Consider the following 18,103-nt stretch of genomic DNA (forward strand, 5'->3'; position numbering starts at 1 on the left):
GGGCATTCTTTATATGTATTTCGATAAAAAGTATGAGAGCTACTGAGTATGCCTATCAATTTATGCAATCAATAGATAGAGGCAGTCCCAGTTTCTAAGTACAGTTAATCTGTACAGGTGATAAAATATACTATTTGGAGCAAACATTTGTAATATTTATTGGATCATTTGATAAAGTTATTACAACATGTGCAATTAGGAAAAAAAAAGACTCACTTTGAGTTGGTTTGTCCACTAGAGAAAAAGTCTCCTGATAATAGTGAACAATATTAATCAACAACAAGTAGCTAGATTAACCTTCACTATTTTTTAAAACCAAGACCTTCACTTTTTCAATCAAGTAAGTAGCCTCAAATACACATTGAAAAAAATTGTTTAAAAAAATGCTTCAAATACACTCATCATTGATGATATTAATGAATTCACCGGAGTCTTATACAGATAACTTGCTATTTTCCTTGACATCAATGGTTTCCCGCGGGTTTCAAACAAAGTGAAAAAAGTATTTTAATCAACTCCTGCAAAGAAAAAAATCATTCATATTTTGCCACCAAAATCATTTAATAATTATGCTCTATAGTTTTTTTTTGAAACACGAAAAAAGAAATTATGCTCATTAGATAATTACGCTCTATGCTCTATAATTATGCTCTATAGTTTTGTTGATTAACTTAAATGAACCTAGAAATATATTTTTTTATAATCTTCCTGAACAATCCATTCTCATATTTAGGTCTTAGGACTATTTATACAATATAAAACTAAAACTTTACTTAGATACATATATATCTAGCCACAAATTTTCATATTCCAATCAAGTTTTTTTTGGTAAAAAATAACTGTCATGAATTATTTTATTTTCATTTTCTAAATGGTTCCAAACAACTTAACTCACCACATTATCATCCATTCGTTTACAAGAAAGACAGCCAATTTGGCCAGAAGTAAATAAATAAGATTACAAGACGTACAAAATCCAGCTCAGCTCCAACCGTGGAGGATATCTAATCGGGACAAACGGGTCCCGCATCCAAGGGGACCACCAAAAGCAGCCATTGTCGGCTGGACACCCACTCGGGTAACACTCTTAACATGTAAATCAAAATATAATCAATTTTTTTTGTAACCTTTCTCTTCTTTCACACGTAGAGTTGACATCAGGATAGGAACTTCTCTTGCAACCCCGAAAACACCCTTGACAACCCACTTTAGTTACGAATATTACCACTGGCCCCTGTGACCTTCGTCCTTAGTGATCACTGATTGATCCAAGACAGTCTCTCGTCACACTCATGGGTAGACAATACCGACCGGAGCCGTGACGGGTTTTATATTTGTGTTCCCTCAACCACCGGTACTCGTTCGGGGAGTTTAAAGGTACCGATTCTGACAAGTCATGGGACATTGTTGTTTGTATCATAAGTTCTATGTTTCTGAACTTAAGCCATATCAATATCTTTGGATCTATCAAAGACAAAAAAAGTTCTGAGTTTATACATATATATACACTTCTTCTTTGTTAATTCCGTTCCGATTCAAGAAACACACTTCTCATTTGGTAATAAAACAAAGAGCAGACTTCTTCTGCATTATCTCTCTCCACACTGTAAGTCTCTATTTTTTTTTCTAACTTGCAAAGGCATTAGTACAAACTATTAGGCTATAAAGTGTAGTTTTCAAGTCTTTAATCTTGAACATGATTAAAACAAAGAAAGCTTTTCATATCTGGTTCATGACTTTTGAGTCCTTTCGATGGATGACTTATTACCAGTTGCAATGAGCTGTCGATCTTAAAACATTCAATAATTGCTCTGTGATGGGGAAGATTAATTAAGAAAAGGGATATATATATCATTTATATAGAGATATCTTTCTTCAAACCTACGACTTCTACTTAGATTGAGACTATGTATAATATTATCTATCTTATTAAACCAGAAACATTCTGTTGGACCTAACATTTATTTTGTAAGTTTTTAAATTAAATACACTTTTATACTTTATAGTTAAACCTACATTAAATCACTAATATTCCTTTCTTTATACTACTATCCATGTTTCCAAACAATATACTTATTTCTTTATACCACTATCAATGTTTCCAAACAATCTAATCTATTAAAACTGAAGTACAATTAAAACTTAACCTTAACTTTTGCTTAATATTTACTAAGGAATGCCACTGACCATAAAACTCAACGTTTTGTTTCTTTAGTAAACCAAAAATCACGTGTTATTATACTTTTAAATTATTAAACCATTACTTAACCAAATACAACTACTTTCCTAAATTTCATTCCACACACACTACGTTTTGACTTATTAATAATTAAACAATTACGTTTTCACTTATTACTAACCATTACTAAAAAAATATACCTTTGTATATCATTGATAAACTATCAAATTAAATTGTGATGCTCTCTTGGTTCATCGTTTATATACTTTTGACAATACATTATGTAGTGTATTATATATGATTTCAGTTTCATATTTTGTTCGAATAACTTTGGTTATACAAATTAAAATATGAATTTTATATCCTTTGCAAATAACTAAAGTGTTTTTATTAAGAAATTGCACGAAATTATTACCAATAAATGGAAAATCAAATTTAAACTGAACTCTCACCTTTTGTTAAAAATATTCACCTTGATTCACTCACTTTCATATTTTCCATATTTTAAGATGGCGATATTATAGGTGATTGGTTGGGTTGTATCTATCTAATTTAGCTTTATTTATTTTTAAAACACTAAATTTTATCGATCATGTTGTATCTTTATTTTTGAAAGTTAAAACCTACAACAAGTTTCTACTAATTTTATCATAAATTTTCAAAATTGAAAAATAATTTAAACAAGTTATCCAAAATCGCAAAAATCTGAATCGAACCGAAACCAAAATTTATAAATACCCGAATAAAGAATCTTTAAATTCGAAAATCTTAAACTCGAATAGATTTTAACAATTCGAGTGTGTACTCAAATACCCACCCCTAACTTAGTCAATGTAAAACGATCAAATATTACAAATACATAATTTAGTATAAATAAATAAAAACTAAAACTGAAAATTAATACCCGTGCGGGCGCACGGGTCAAGATCTAGTATATTTTTATACTACTATCAATGTTTCCAAACAATATATTTTTATAAAATAACTAATATTTTTAGTAATTAATCTTAGTTATTAATCTTTGTTATTTTATATCTATCATTTTCTCTTTAAAATTTTGTAAAAACGTCATAATTCATAAATTGCAAAATAATGAACTTTAAAATTTGGATTATAAGATTACAAATTATGAAACTATTACAATTTAATCAAATCAGATTACATATCGGTCATCCATCAGTTCAATCGGTTAGTCTCAGATTTTTGTGATTTTTTTAATATGATTTTTTAAAAAAATCTAAATTGAATTATCAGATCTTCGGATTAACCGGTATAATCACAATTGGGCTGGATTTAAAAACACTGATTTAAATGCAAAAATATTTTAAATACATTCTTTAAAAATTACCAAAATATTTGTTAAGTTATTAATGAAATTTTTCATCGTAAAATATCCCGCGCTTCTAAAGCGTGGATCAAGATCTAGTTCGTTTTAATATTCAAATAACGGAATAGAGATGACTGACTGAGGTTTTTTCTTTCCGTCCGTTTTATAAGAAGACTCAAAGGCGCGGGAGAGATGATATATTATTGTATTGTCAGAGATAATATTTTTAATAAAAACATAGAGAGAACTCGATTTAGAGCATCTCCAACAAGTCTCTTCATTTTTTGTACGATCCACCTTCAAAATAAAGGGTTGAAGGAGTGATTCTCCAATGATGACCTTCAATTTTTTTTTCTTGAAAGATTATATTTTACACTTTAATCCTCAATTTCAGTAATAGTTCATTATAGTCATTAAATTTTTATAAATTATCAGTAAACACATATTAATATTTATTATTGACATAATTAGTAGAAATATTTAATTATAACATCAAATTACTTATAATAAAAGATAAAAAACATAAAAACATAAAATTACATATAATAATAAACATAAACAATTCAAATTACAGTATATATATATTAAAAATCTAAACTCCATTGATGATATTAACACTCGCGAGTTTATCCGAGCTGAACAAGCAAGAATCATACAAAAAAGAACTCAACAACAACAAACCGAAGAGAATGCTCAGAATTCATATCGAGAATACTTTGGTGATTTTGGAGGTTCAAGACCAAATTTACCTTAATATTAGTAATATATATTCAATGTGTAATTTTTCAGCTTATGGATTTATCTGAATATTAGTATTGTAAGATATATTTTAATGTGTAATATTTCAGTTTATGTAACTTTTATTTGATGTAAAATATTATGATTGTAATATAATTTTGTATTTTTGTAAAATTTTCCAAAATATAATGTGTGAAATAATATGTTTATATTTTGTTTTTATTGAATATTAGTATATATTGGTATATAATATTTATTAATATATTATTATTATTTTAAAATAATTTTATAAGACCAAAATCATAATATTTAAGTGTCAATATAATTATAATAGTAGAATGTCAAATAAGAAACAATAAGTACACAATCATTAAACATATATAAATAGAAGGACTAAAGTGAAAAGTAAACAGTGTTTTAAAGGCCTGTACAGTGCCTATTCATATTTGGAGGTGTACTGTTCACCCCTTTAAAATTTAAAGGGAGAAAGGACTGTGGAGTGCAAAAACCTTTAAAAAATAAAGAGATGAATGGCTATTGGAGATGCTCTTAGGTTAAAAGTGATCATACCATCAAATATAGAACCTATTTCTCTAGATTATATAGTTAATGTTAGGCTCCCTAACTTTAGCACTGTCCAAAATCCACATAATTTTAGTACGTACCATATATATTATGTAGATATATTTGTTTCTTTTAGCAACTTCAAAAGAAGGGGTGGAATGCAGTCTGCATTATTTCAGTCAAAGTAATTATATGGATAAAGAGATGATCAAGTTTAACATTTTGTCTTTCTTTGAAAGGAATCTACTTTCACTGATTTGCCATTAGCAGGCTTCCACTTTTCTCTATTAATAGTTAGCATAGATGGGTAAATTACTCCGTATTTTATATATTTTTATTCGAATTATATAATTAGATATTTGTTATCCTTCAACTTTCCTTCATGAAATATATATATACACACACATATACATCTTTATCTACCTATATCATTCATAAATGCATATATTTTTCCTTACTCTCTTCATAAAGTTTGCACACTCATTAAAGACGATACGAAAATAGAGGTTATTGTCGATTTCATTGTCGCCCTGTGATATTAGCCCACTTGATAATAAGAGGTGTGTGGCTGCTTAAAATTCAATTTTTTTTTAATGATTTCTTTATATGTAGTATTTTATATAAAGTTGTAAAAGAAGTTTTATGAAATGTCAACAATTTCAAATGTTTTAAGAGGCAAGAACGATAACATAAATGTAAATTAGACTAGCAGAACGGGAATGGCAAATTCAACCATGACTTGGACGTAAACTGATGTGGACCATGCGATTTCATTATCCAGCAATAGTATTATATAAATCTACACTCTCGTTAATATCCTAATGTCATGTCATTTTCAAAAATATATGAATTATATATCTGTATAACACACTAATATATATCACGTTTTTGTATAATTGGTTATATATACATACTTTTCATTTGAAGTTCATTTTTTCACGTAAAACTTAAAACGCAGTAAGCATTCTTTTGTAGAAAGGTAAGGATTTGTTGGGTTTGCTGAGTTAATTACAATATCAATTTTAAGTTAATTTTGCAAAATCGATACCTAGGTAGACGAAATTGATCTTTTAATTATCTAGATAGTACATAAAATTTTGGCGCAAGGAAAACTTAGGTAAAATAATCTGACATATTCAGTGAGAAAGTATGATCACTAGACAAAAAGGACGTATAATCTAGGAGTTGGAAATTTTAATTTTAATTATAATGAATAATGAAAAGAGTAATTTAGGCCAAAAACCAATAAAAGTAGTATCAATTTCTCTAATGAAAATATTCAAAAATGTATCAATAAAAATAGTAAGAGATGAAAAAAATAATCTATACTATAATGAGGCACTTGAATCACTTCTGATGCGACATGTCAGCGTTTTCGTGAGGTCCACTTTTAAAAAATGTTAAAAATTGTCAAATCTATGGTTTGAACCCAGATTACTAAGATACAACCTCCACCATTTATACCACTGAACTAATGGATAATTTATTCATTGATGGCCGAAACTAATATATATTTATGAAGGTTGGAAGCCATTATTTCATGGCTTTCTCTCAGAACGGGTCTGCAAATGTATTATGGGATTCATTTTTAAATGAGCTTCATCACGTTATATTAAGAAATAGCTTAAGTTTGCAACAATTATAGTTTTCTCATATTGTAAATCATCATTGTTTAACATGAGTTAGAATTCTTTTCATCATTGTATCGGACTGAGTTATAGAGTTGCGCTGTTTTTCTGTTCGTAATTTTTTTTTACCGGTAAACTATTCATCTCCCCATCTTAAATCGCTTGATCATAAATATTTCAGATTTGTAGCCCCTCTGTAAACCATATATATATACTCGATCGGGTCTCGGTTCGGGTCCGGGTCCTACCCGATACCCGCAGGTCTAAAAAAAGGACCCATATAAGTACCTATAATTTTTCGGATCGGTTCCGGGTCGGGTATTTTCGGGTCGGTTCCGGGCCGGATCCTCGGATTTGGGTAAAATGCCCATGCCTACCACGATTACTAAACTTTACAATAAAACATTAGGGAAAACAGTTTCAATATTATGATCAACAATTCAAATAATTAGAAAGACAACAAAAACAAAACTCCACGGCTCAAATAAACTACTAAAATAAATATTTATATAACAATATGAATAGAATCCTCATTTTGTATTGAAGATATTTCTTCGATAAATTTGAAAATAAAGATATACGTTAAGCAATTGTGAAGGTCAACATTTTATGCAAATAAAAAATATTAATGTTATGAGAAAAATTTACAATTATTCTTATTTGACCATTTTAAATATCATAACAAACAAAGAGAAAATTATTCTTCATAACAAGAAGAATTCAATTAATCACCGTAATTAAATACTAAAACATTAGTTTCAATATTTAACATCATAGTAAATGCACTATATAAACAAACGTAAAAATAAATAGGCAAAAATAACATCAATTCCTAACAACCTATAAACATATCTACAATGTGATAAACTTTCACAACCAAACACAAACATGAATAACAATTCACTTCTTACCCATCGACTCTCACACCAAACAACATCAACATGAGCAAATCCTAGACAATTACTCCAGGTCTATATACAAAGACCAAACACACAACAATCATCGATTTCCAGGTACCATCAATTTTTGACAATCAAGGTAATTACAATAACTCAGTCGCCGAATCATTAGATTTCATGTTATCATATCATGACATTCATCATCACTACTCTACATTCTTTATTGAGGAGACTAACCAATATGTGATGAATTTAATGAGGGAAAACCATAATATTATATTCCAACATCTTCAAGTTACTCTCGCCATTAGAGACTACAATCTAAATGCAACTGCAAGACTTGACGTTGATCTAATCATCACGGATCTAAAAGTAACCCGACAACCGAAGAGAAAACCATATATGCACCATCTGCTTTGAGAATTATACCAATGTAATCAATATTTCGACACTCGCCTGCGGCCATAAATTTCATTGTCTTTGCATTAATCATTGGCAACGTACAAATATAAGTTTTCCAATATATCGGAAAAGTAATTTATGAGCCAAAACAAACTAATAATAAAAAACAATTTCATGTTTCAAACTCAAAATTCATTGTCTCATTCCTTAGTATTCCTGGTATAATCATCAAACAACATTCGGTAGATATTCAAGGGCATAATCAATAGATAAAATCACATGCATAAAATCACTCAATACATCAACAACGTCACCGGTTCCGCGCCTGCGCGGGGGCTATGCAACTAGTAATAAGAGTGAAAAAGTTAAGCAGCGGCAATGATGAGGAAGGGAGAAGGTGGGATAAGCAGAGGCACGTGGGTTTGGTGATTCTTCTTCGCACGCTGGCGAATGGCTTAAGCACCATAGTTTACACCCAAACAATACAAATAAAAAAATCAGGAAAATAATAATATTTTGTGTATCAGTTTAAGTCCCCTACCATAAATACAAATATTAAAAATCCCAATTTTGGATAAAACATGAAAAACAAAAAAGGGGTTGCAAAGTAGATTGCTCTGCTTTATTGTGTTTCTCTCTTTAACCTTTGAATGATTGGTAAAGACACTGTTTTCTGGGAATTTGCCTTGCTAGCTCAAAACATTTCCTTTTTCAAAAAAAAAATCTCAAGGCTGATGACTTGAAGAGTGTTATTCTGTTTTCACCCAAAGTGAGTTCCTCTACTTCTTCTTGGTCTATGCATGGGAAGTAACTGAACACATTCTTGTTGTGATGTGTGAACCATGGAGTATGGTGTTTAGTTATCTTTTGTGATTGATGGAACTTGGGTGGGTTGTGATATTATGTTGATAGGATATCCAACTCTTATCTTTATCCTTTTTTCCTTTATTGCGTTGATTTTGATTCTTTTTGTTTGTATGTCCATATCAGATTGGGTATAAGGAACTTTGATTGAATGGACATGAACTTTAGTGGTGGCCTAAGTTTTTCTGGGATCTTGTTTTTTCTCTTTTTTATTTCTTACATATTTAATTTTTTTTTTCCATTTATCACATTCTATATATCTAACTAAACCAGACACCACAAAGACAAATTCCCAACAGGAACAAAAAAATCTTTTTTTATTCTCTCCCAAGAAAAAACACTCTGACAAAGGTTTCATCTGTTTTGGTCTCACTTGCAGACAAGAATCTTGTCAGGTTTTCCTGAGGTAGGAACTGTTCTTCAGGGTTTGGAGTCCTACAAGAAGAAAACCCATTTGAAGTTTGGCCATTATGCAGAAGAGTTTCTGAAAGATTCAAGAACATAAATATCAGCTATGAAGTTTATGAAACTTGGATCTCGGCCTGACACTTTCTACACTTCAGAAGATTTAAGGTAAACAATAAAAAGAAATAAACTAAATCTTTGGCCATAAAGGCTGAGCAAAGAAGCTAAAGTGTTGCTTGTTGCAGATGTGTTTCTTCTGAAGTTTCTAGTGATTATACAATTGAAGTCTCCGGAACTAGTTATCATCTTCACAAGGTACCCTTTCTTCTTCTAACTTCCTCTTCTTCCAGATGATTGTTTTCTCTCTAAGAGTCTTCTTCTTTTCTGTAGTTTCCACTGCTTTCAAAGTGCATGAGGCTTCAAAGAATGTGCTCTGAGTCTCCAGAATCAAACCAACTTCCAGACTTCCCAGGAGGAGTGGAAGCCTTTGAGCTCTGTGCCAAATACTGCTATGGAATGACAATAACAATAAGCGCATACAACATAGTAGCAGCTAGATGTGCAGCAGAGTATCTTCAGATGTCAGAGGAAGTTGAGAAAGGTAACTTGGTGTACAAGCTTGAAGTCTTCTTGAACACCTGCATCCTTAATGGATGGAGAGACTCCATAGTCACGCTTCACACCACTAAGGCTTTTCCTCTCTGGTCTGAAGACCTTGCCATCACCAGTAGGTGCATTGAGGCAATAGCCTCAAAGGTCTTGTCTCATCCATCCAAAGTGTCTCTCTCACACAGTCATTCTAGACGTGTTAGGGAAGATGACGCCTCCTCTAACAGAGCTGCTGCTGCGAGCAGAGGATGGTGGGCTGAAGATATCGCAGAGTTGGGGATAGATCTTTATTGGAGGACAATGATTGCTATCAAATCCGGTGGCAAAGTACCCTCTAGTCTCATCGGTGACGCCCTTCGAGTTTACGCCTCTAAGTGGCTTCCTTCTCTGCAAAGAAACCGGAAACAAGTCGGCAAGAAAGAGGATTCTGACTCGGATTCGGAGACTGATGTTTCATCCAAGCATAGGTTGTTGTTGGAGTCCATTATAAGCTTGCTTCCTGCTGAGAAAGCCGCGGTTTCTTGCAGCTTCTTGCTTAAGCTCTTGAAAGCAGCTAACATCTTAAACGCCTCATCTTCTTCCAAAATGGAACTAGCAAGAAGGGTGGCTCTTCAGTTAGAAGAAGCAACGGTGAGTGACTTGTTAATACCTCCAACGTCATACAAATCTGAAATGCTATACGATGTGGACATTGTGGCGACTATCTTGGAACAGTTTATGATCTTAGGGCAGACTAGTCCACCAACAAGTCCTCTGAGATGTAAAAAGGGTATGATGGATAGGAGACAAAGATCTCGTTCGGCTGAGAATATTGATCTTGAGTTCCAAGAAAGTAGGAGGTCTTCCTCTGCCTCTCACAGCTCAAAGCTTAAAGTGGCTAAGCTTGTGGATGGATACCTCCAACAGATTGCTAGAGATGTGAGCCTACCGCTCTCAAAGTTTGTTAGTTTAGCTGAGAGTGTCCCTGAGTTTTCTAGGCTTGATCATGATGATCTCTACAGAGCCATTGACATATATCTCAAGGTACAATCATCTCTCAAAACGTCTCATCATTGTTTCTGTTCAACAAAACCTAATCATAGTTCATTGTTTGTGTTTGCTACAGGCTCACAAGAATCTGAATAAATCAGAAAGAAAAAGAATCTGCAGAGTCTTGGACTGCAAGAAACTGTCGATGGAAGCGTGTATGCACGCGGCGCAGAACGAGATGCTTCCGCTGAGAGTTGTGGTTCAAGTCCTCTTCTATGAGCAGGCGCGAGCCGCTGCAGCTACCAACAACGGTGAAGTCAAAATGACCGAGCTTCCAAGCAACATCAAAGCGCTCCTTGCGGCACACAACATTGATCCTTCTAATCCAAGTGCAGCAGCTTTCAGCACGACCACAAGCATGGCAGGACCGGAAGATCAGTGGAGCGTGTCTGGTCTCAAATCTCCCAAGTCAAAGCTCTCAGGGACACTGAGAAGCAAGTTAGCTGAAGATGAAGAGATAGACGAGAGGTTTATGAACCAAGGAGGAGGAAGAACTCCATCTCGGTTTAAGGCTTTCTGTGCAATCCCTGGCCGACCTAAGAAGATGTTCAGCAAGTTTTTGTCCATCAACAGAAACTCCAACGACAAAAACTGAATAAACTGTTATTTTTAGATCTTTAGAGTAAAAGAAAGAAAATGTGTAAACCTCTCTCTCTATCTCTTTATGTAACTTCACCAATGTTCAATTAGTCTCCAAAATAATAATGTTTAAGAATTCATATTTATTTTCATTGGATTAATGAGACGTGTTTGGAATCCAGAAGGTCAAAGAAGATGACCTAACTTTATTAGAGAGGTATGAAACAGAGCAGCCTGGAGATTTTCTTGTTTGTTTGATTATTCTATGTTTGTAGAGAGTAAAAATCATATCTTCTTCTCTGTCTCTGGAGTAATCTGTTGTCTGCTACTGTTTTAGTTAGGATTTTTGTTCATATATGGATATGATAATACCCAAAAAGATCATGTTCATTAATCAGTAGAGAGGAGTGCCAAGTATTTAACAAAGCATTAATTATGTAAATTTGATCTTATTTTAGACAAAAATGAATACAGAATATCCTAACCGCCTTGGATTTGATACGTAATTTAGTAGATATATCATGATTCTTTTCAATAATTATGGCTAACCCATATAACTATCACATGGTCTCCCTCCCACTAAACAAGTGTCCAAGTTTTTGAACTAACATCCTAGACAACAAATCTTGTATGTCAACAAGTTTAACGTATAATCCGACCTAATCTGTCCAACAAGTTTCATCATGTTCAATGATACTTAATTCTTTTTGTTCCAACGGTTATAATACAACTTTGGGATATATGTAGAGAAACTGATACAAAGGCTACATGTCGTCTTGTATGAGTTTCTTTTTATAGGTTACGTTCAACGGTTCGTAAAGATAAACCAGACTCGTTGATATCATATTTATATACTCCATTTCTTTATATAATATAAAAAAGACAAAATCTGCAAATTATACTTTAATGGTGTTTTCAAATTCCATAAAAAGATGAGAAAGAAATAGCACCGCCCAAATTAAAAAGACAAAATGGCTCTTCTTGAGAAAATGATTTCGACTGTTCTTTTAACCTTAACCAACGAGCATTATATGCATTGCATCTACCACATTTGATAACACCTCATCATTGTTTTTCTCTCAATGATTGATTATTTCTATATCATTTTTGAGAAAGAACAAAAACTTACAACAATTTTCTAAAGTTGTTTCTGCTTTGTATTCTTTTGAAAGATGAGTCATGTTGACTCATGAGTACTTTGATTGATTTGCCAATCTAGCACCTTGCCATGTCTATAGTGTAATCCCTTCATTAGTTTGGTTATCTGCCCTTTGACATGCCTCAAGAGACCAAAATATTATGGTCTCCATATATAATTATTGAGTATATAAATAGGGACCTTGTATAAACTTTTAAAAGCTTTTTAAAAATCAATCTCTACAGTTACAACTACTTTTCAACTTCAGTCATCACTACATAAAAACATTCGGATTGGCACTACTTCTGTTTCTAATATATCAACTCCCTCAAAGTTGCATCTTTAGTTTATTTAGTGAACAAGTTGATAAAATAGGGGGGAATTAGTGAAATAACCAAAAGGAAAACCAAAATTAAACTTTTAGAAAGGAAGTAGAGAGAGATAGGAAGAGAAGAGAATTTTGGTTACTTTCTTAATTTTTAGTTTTTTTGTTTGGTTATAGGGTGCAATTTCTCTAAAATAAACTACTACAGTGGAACCTCTATAAATTAATAATGTTGGGACTTTAAAATTTTATTAATTTATAGAGATATTAATTTACAAAAATTTCCTTTTTAGTTTTTTTTTCTATTTTTGTTTATAAAATAAGAAAATATTTGATTTTACCATATATACATTATTTAAATTTTATAAATTTGACTTTCATATTGTTTTATTATCTTGTTTGGTGTATATTTTTATATTTCTTATAATTGTTATGTGATTTTCGATATAATTTTACTAGATATTATCAAAATATATTGAAATATTAAGATAAATAGATGTATTTTCATTGTAAATATAAAATCAACAATATAATGTTTAGTTTGTACTTATCTAAAAATATATATTAATAGATTATTAATTTATGATTTTAATGGGACTATATATTTATATGGGAGTTTTAAAAATATTATTATCTTATTATTTTATCGATTTGTATCCTATTTTACACCGGCCCAAGTTGAGACCGACGAAATTTATTAATTTATAGAGATTATTAATTTATAGAGTATTAATTTATAGAGGTTCTACTGTATATACTACTACCTTAGGCATAAAGTTATTTGTGCAACATGTAAACAAAATGTATCTATGAGATTACTATTTGTAGGATAATTGTAGGCCAAATTATATTTATGTATAAATATATTTACTGACTGCTAATTAATAGAACTATGTATTCGCATTTTTTACTTATCATATACTACCAATTATATTTATGTATAAATATACATACTACCAATTCAGTTAGGTAAATCGTTTAAGGAAAACTTTCTTATTGTAACTATTTTTTTTTGTAAAAAAAAAACCATAGAAACATTATATGCCACCTCTTTGTGTTGCCAACTGATAGTTTTTCTCTTTTTTTTGAAAGGTAAAGTTTGCCAACCGATAGTTGAGGCGTAAAGCGAAGCAACTTAAAATACAAAGTTATACATAAGTTTAAGTACCCCACGTACTCCCATTGATTACATTACAACAACAAAGGGAAATGCCATGGAATGATGTTCATCCATGAATCTACTTAGCGGCTCTAGGGAAATCTGATGGCTTAGCCGGAGGGTCATGTAGAGCGGCAGCCTCAATACTCTTGGTACGTTGTAGCGAAAGAGACCTGTGCATTCGACAACGAAAAGAACCGGGGTGAGTGGTTGGTGAGCAAAGGCAGTTTGTCTTGGTGATGCTGGTTTGACGGGTTAGTCCACCGGCGCCCCCTTCGGGTGCGGAACTGCCATCGCCAGGAATCTCAATCTTCATGTTCCTTTCGTCCTTTACCATTTGTTGAACCTTCTCCATTTTCTAGTTTTCATCAACAAGCCAAGCCAGGAATACTATTAAAAGTTGTAGTAATGATAGCAACTAACTCGGATCGACATGTCTGCCATATCTCTGATTTATGTCGTGATGAGACGGCCTGGTTTAAATCCACATTCTTGATTTTCATCAAGTTCAGTAAAAAAGAAAACCATTACAAAAAGCACCATTTTTCTTAATGCGTTTTATCCGGGAAAAAGAAATTAACACCTTTCCTTACGGCGTGGTAATGAACTTACTAACCATGACCTGAAAAAGAACAACTAGACAATTATTAAAGAGAATGTGTGATACTAGCTATTCTTTGATGCACTAATATTTCTTTTTTTAGGATATAGGTTTTTGATTTTGATTTTTGTTTAAGTTTCTTATTTTTTCTTATAGATTAACCACTTTTACGTTTGATCATAAAGAGTGTTATCCAGTTATAAAGAGAAATATTTTGAGCTTTGTTTTTGGCTTTGCAAAGAACAATGTTTTGACATTAATTCTTAGTGTTTTACTTTTGATTTGTTCTCTTTTAGTTAAAAGAAACATAAACTCTATCAAGCTGTCCGAACTAAAACATGAATGATACAAAAACTATATGCGTTAAAGAACGATCACGAGATTTTAATTCTTGCAAAAACTTAGATGATATATATAGCAGGATTGTAGGATATTATTGGTGCATTTGTGAACCTATCAAGAACGGTGTGGCTCTATCCCAACCAGATCACTGAAGAAGTGGAAGCCAGAAAAAAGGAAGTGCCAAATTAAGAACATAACACACAACTAAAAGGGAATCAAGACTCAAGAGTGATGGACATACCTCTTTGTGGATGATCAAAGTTGACGTTGAAGCTGAAACGACCCAGAATGTGTTAATGACCCTTTCTGAATCGCTCTAGCTTGTTCCAAATATATATTCTCCTTTATTCTTTTAAGTCATCACGGGAATGATGATGCACTATATCAAAGGCATATCGGTTATCTTCCATAATGCTTCAACCACTCTTATCCTAAATGCCCATCATTGAGTGGTCCCGCTCCTTTATTGTTTTTAACGGTGCTTCTAAATCCGGATTGATTAAAGACCGGATGAGATAATGATTTGGATCGTCGTGGTGGAATGCAATTAGTTGATGAAATGTAAAATCAAATTTTAGTGGATTTTGTTATAGATGAGTTGTAAGTATCCGATGTTATATAGTATTTATAAAAATAAATCCAAAAATCTACGAGTTGTAAACTGTAATTTGAATCAATAAATAGTTAAATAAGCACTAAATTCAGTTTAAAAAAAAAAAACTAAATTCAAGTTTTATATGTTCACAAAAATTCTAACAGTAATTTGTGTTAGCTAGGGCTGCATTTCTTATCTAATTTATTTTTTGTATTTAAAATTTTACTTAATGATATGTTAACAAGCTTAAGAACTGAAACTAGACGGCAAAACAAAGTTAAACTTTAACAACCTAGATGAAAGGATACAATTGTCTAAATCAACAATTTAACATTTAACTAATCCAACCTTAATATTCCTTTGCAAGAAACCGAATTATGAAACTCTTTACACATTATAATATACTCTAGAAAACATCATGAATTACAAATCTATTCTATTAAAATATTGATCATGTACAATTGATAAATATTTAGTCCAACTACTTATTTTCAATGATCTATACTTGAAAAAAATATTAACTGCATCAAATTATATATTGTAGATGTAACCACCACTCCAACTGAATAATAATCGGATTTCTAAGGTTTTGACTTTTTTTTTTCAAAACTCATGTGTGTTTTGCCAGGAGATGAAAAAATATTAGGCCACGGACCTTGGATTACAAATATCCATTTTTGATTAAATGATAAATTATAATGTGTAATATTTTTTGTTTGGTGTAATATATTATGCATGTAATAGTAACGTTATTATCAGAATATATGAAATCATATCATGATACTTAATTGAAAAACATATAATTAATTTAATTTAGTGAATTATTATTGATTACTAAACAAAATCTGATGTAACAAAAAAAAAACTAAACAAAATCTTAACTATACTTTGTTATTTATGAAAAGTTTTACGATTAAAGTTCAAAATTAATGTATAAAATAGCTATGGTACAAGGATATAGTTATACAACCTCACAAATTCCACATAATTTATTGAAATCTCTTATTAATATTTTTTTATAAAACTAATTTACACAAATATGAAAAATTAAATTTCTACAAAAAATGTAAAATAAAAATATACTCGCCGTTTAAAGAACGGTCGGAATCTAGCAATATTTAAAAATCTTATTAAAATCATCGAAAACTAAAATGTCGCCTGCCTATCCCCTAAACATTATTTGAGAAGTGATTTGCCACATGTCTTCTCTACAATCGTTTTCACAAAAATAATTGTGACGTGGCTATTAAGATTGATGACATGTCATATAGTTAAATATGACATGGACAATTACATTTAATGCTGATATATATTTTTGGAAATCTTTTTAGAATAAGGCAATAACTCATATATTATATTTAATATTGATTTATATTTTTGGTAAACTTTGTAAAATATGGTAATAACTCATAAATCATCACTAAAATAAATATATTTAAATAAGACATTTTGAATTTCGAAATATTATATAATTTTACTTTTATAATTATAAAATTTTTATTATCTAAAATTTTCTAAATTTTCTGAATTAAAAAAAAATTGTAATATCATTAGTTTCTTTTAGATATCTACAAATTATATAAATATTATTTAGTTTTAATTTTTGATAACTATACAATTTTATATGACTTTTAGTAATTTTGTACAAGTTGATTTAATACATTTAACCAAATGAAATAAATAATTTTTTTATCTAAGATTTTAACTTTATATATATACATATATATTCTTAAATATAATTTAAAATAAAAAAATATTTTCTCTTAATTTTATGCTTAATTAATTATATTTATATTAATTATTGGTCAAAATAATAAAATATATAATATTAATAAATTATATTTTAAAATAAAAATTTAACTTTAAAAAAATTTATCACTACACATGGTGCAGGAAAACACCTATATTAATAATTGTGACATGTCTACTAAAATTGATAACATGTCTTATAGATTAATATGACATGAACAATTATATTTAATGTTAATTTATATTTTTGGTAAATATTTTAAATATGGTTATAATTCATATATTATATTTATTGTCGATTTATATTTTTGGACTTTTTTAAAATATGGTAATAAATCATAAATCATCATTAAAATAAATATATTCAGTTATCCATTTCAAATTTTGAAATATCATCTAAATTAAAAATATTTCAAAATATATACATATTTTAGAAAATTATAAAAATTAAATCATAAAATCAAATTAAATCGTAAAATCATTAGTTTCTTATATATATCTACAGATTTTATAAATATTATTTAATTTTAATTTTTGACATTTATGCAATTTTACATATTTATTTAATATATTTAATTAAATAAATAGATAGAAAAATATACCTAAGATTATAATTTTAAATATATACATGCACATTCTTAAATATAATTCAAAATAAACAAAATTATTTTTATCTTAATTTTAATGTTCGTTAAATCAAATTTATATTAAAATATTGATAAGAAGAAAGAAAATTTATAATATTAATAAAAAAATTAAATATAATTTATATTTTTGGTAAACTTTTTTAAATATGGTAATAACTCATATATTACATTTATTGTCGATTTATATTTTGGACTTTTAAAAATTTGGAAATAACTCATAAATCATCATTAAAATAAATATATATTCAATTATGGCATTTCAAATTTCGAAATATCATTTAAATTAAAAATATTTCAAAAATATATACATACTTTTAGAAAATT

General features: G+C 30.0%; 2 protein-coding genes across 12 annotated transcripts; one reads left to right on the forward strand and one right to left on the reverse strand.

Moving 5' to 3' along the window:
- Positions 1–1,451: 1,451 nt before the first annotated feature.
- Positions 1,452–11,369, forward strand: LOC108817788 (BTB/POZ domain-containing protein At1g67900). Of its 3 annotated transcripts, none has more exons than XM_018590581.2 (5): positions 1,452–1,606; positions 8,981–9,174; positions 9,252–9,321; positions 9,397–10,638; positions 10,721–11,369. In XM_018590581.2, the coding sequence occupies exons 2-5, from the start codon at positions 9,116–9,118 to the stop codon at positions 11,237–11,239; spliced, it is 1,890 nt and encodes a 629-aa protein (XP_018446083.1). In that variant the 5' UTR covers positions 1,452–1,606; positions 8,981–9,115; the 3' UTR covers positions 11,240–11,369. The 3 variants fall into 3 exon arrangements, with proteins under 3 accessions (XP_018446083.1, XP_018446081.1, XP_018446082.1); XM_018590579.2 differs by lacking the exon at positions 1,452–1,606 and adding an exon at positions 8,296–8,506 and having other exon boundaries at positions 8,728–9,174; XM_018590580.2 differs by lacking the exon at positions 1,452–1,606 and adding an exon at positions 8,296–8,506.
- A 2,430-nt stretch (positions 11,370–13,799) lies between these two features.
- On the reverse strand, positions 13,800–15,209 carry LOC108814449 (uncharacterized). 9 transcript variants are annotated; one of them, XM_056991220.1, is made up of 4 exons: positions 15,030–15,207; positions 14,900–14,936; positions 14,429–14,467; positions 13,800–14,203 (listed from the first exon to the last, which is right to left on the reverse strand). In XM_056991220.1, the coding sequence occupies exon 4, from the start codon at positions 14,198–14,200 to the stop codon at positions 13,925–13,927; it is 276 nt and encodes a 91-aa protein (XP_056847200.1). In that variant the 5' UTR covers positions 14,201–14,203; positions 14,429–14,467; positions 14,900–14,936; positions 15,030–15,207; the 3' UTR covers positions 13,800–13,924. The 9 variants fall into 9 exon arrangements, with proteins under 9 accessions (XP_056847200.1, XP_056847199.1, XP_018442523.1 ...); XM_056991219.1 differs by having other exon boundaries at positions 13,800–14,336; positions 15,030–15,205; XM_018587021.2 differs by lacking the exon at positions 14,429–14,467 and having other exon boundaries at positions 15,030–15,209.
- Positions 15,210–18,103: the final 2,894 nt, after the last annotated feature.

This window comes from Raphanus sativus, chromosome 7 (genome assembly GCF_000801105.2).
Source record: "Raphanus sativus cultivar WK10039 chromosome 7, ASM80110v3, whole genome shotgun sequence".
Lineage (NCBI taxonomy): Eukaryota > Viridiplantae > Streptophyta > Magnoliopsida > Brassicales > Brassicaceae > Raphanus > Raphanus sativus.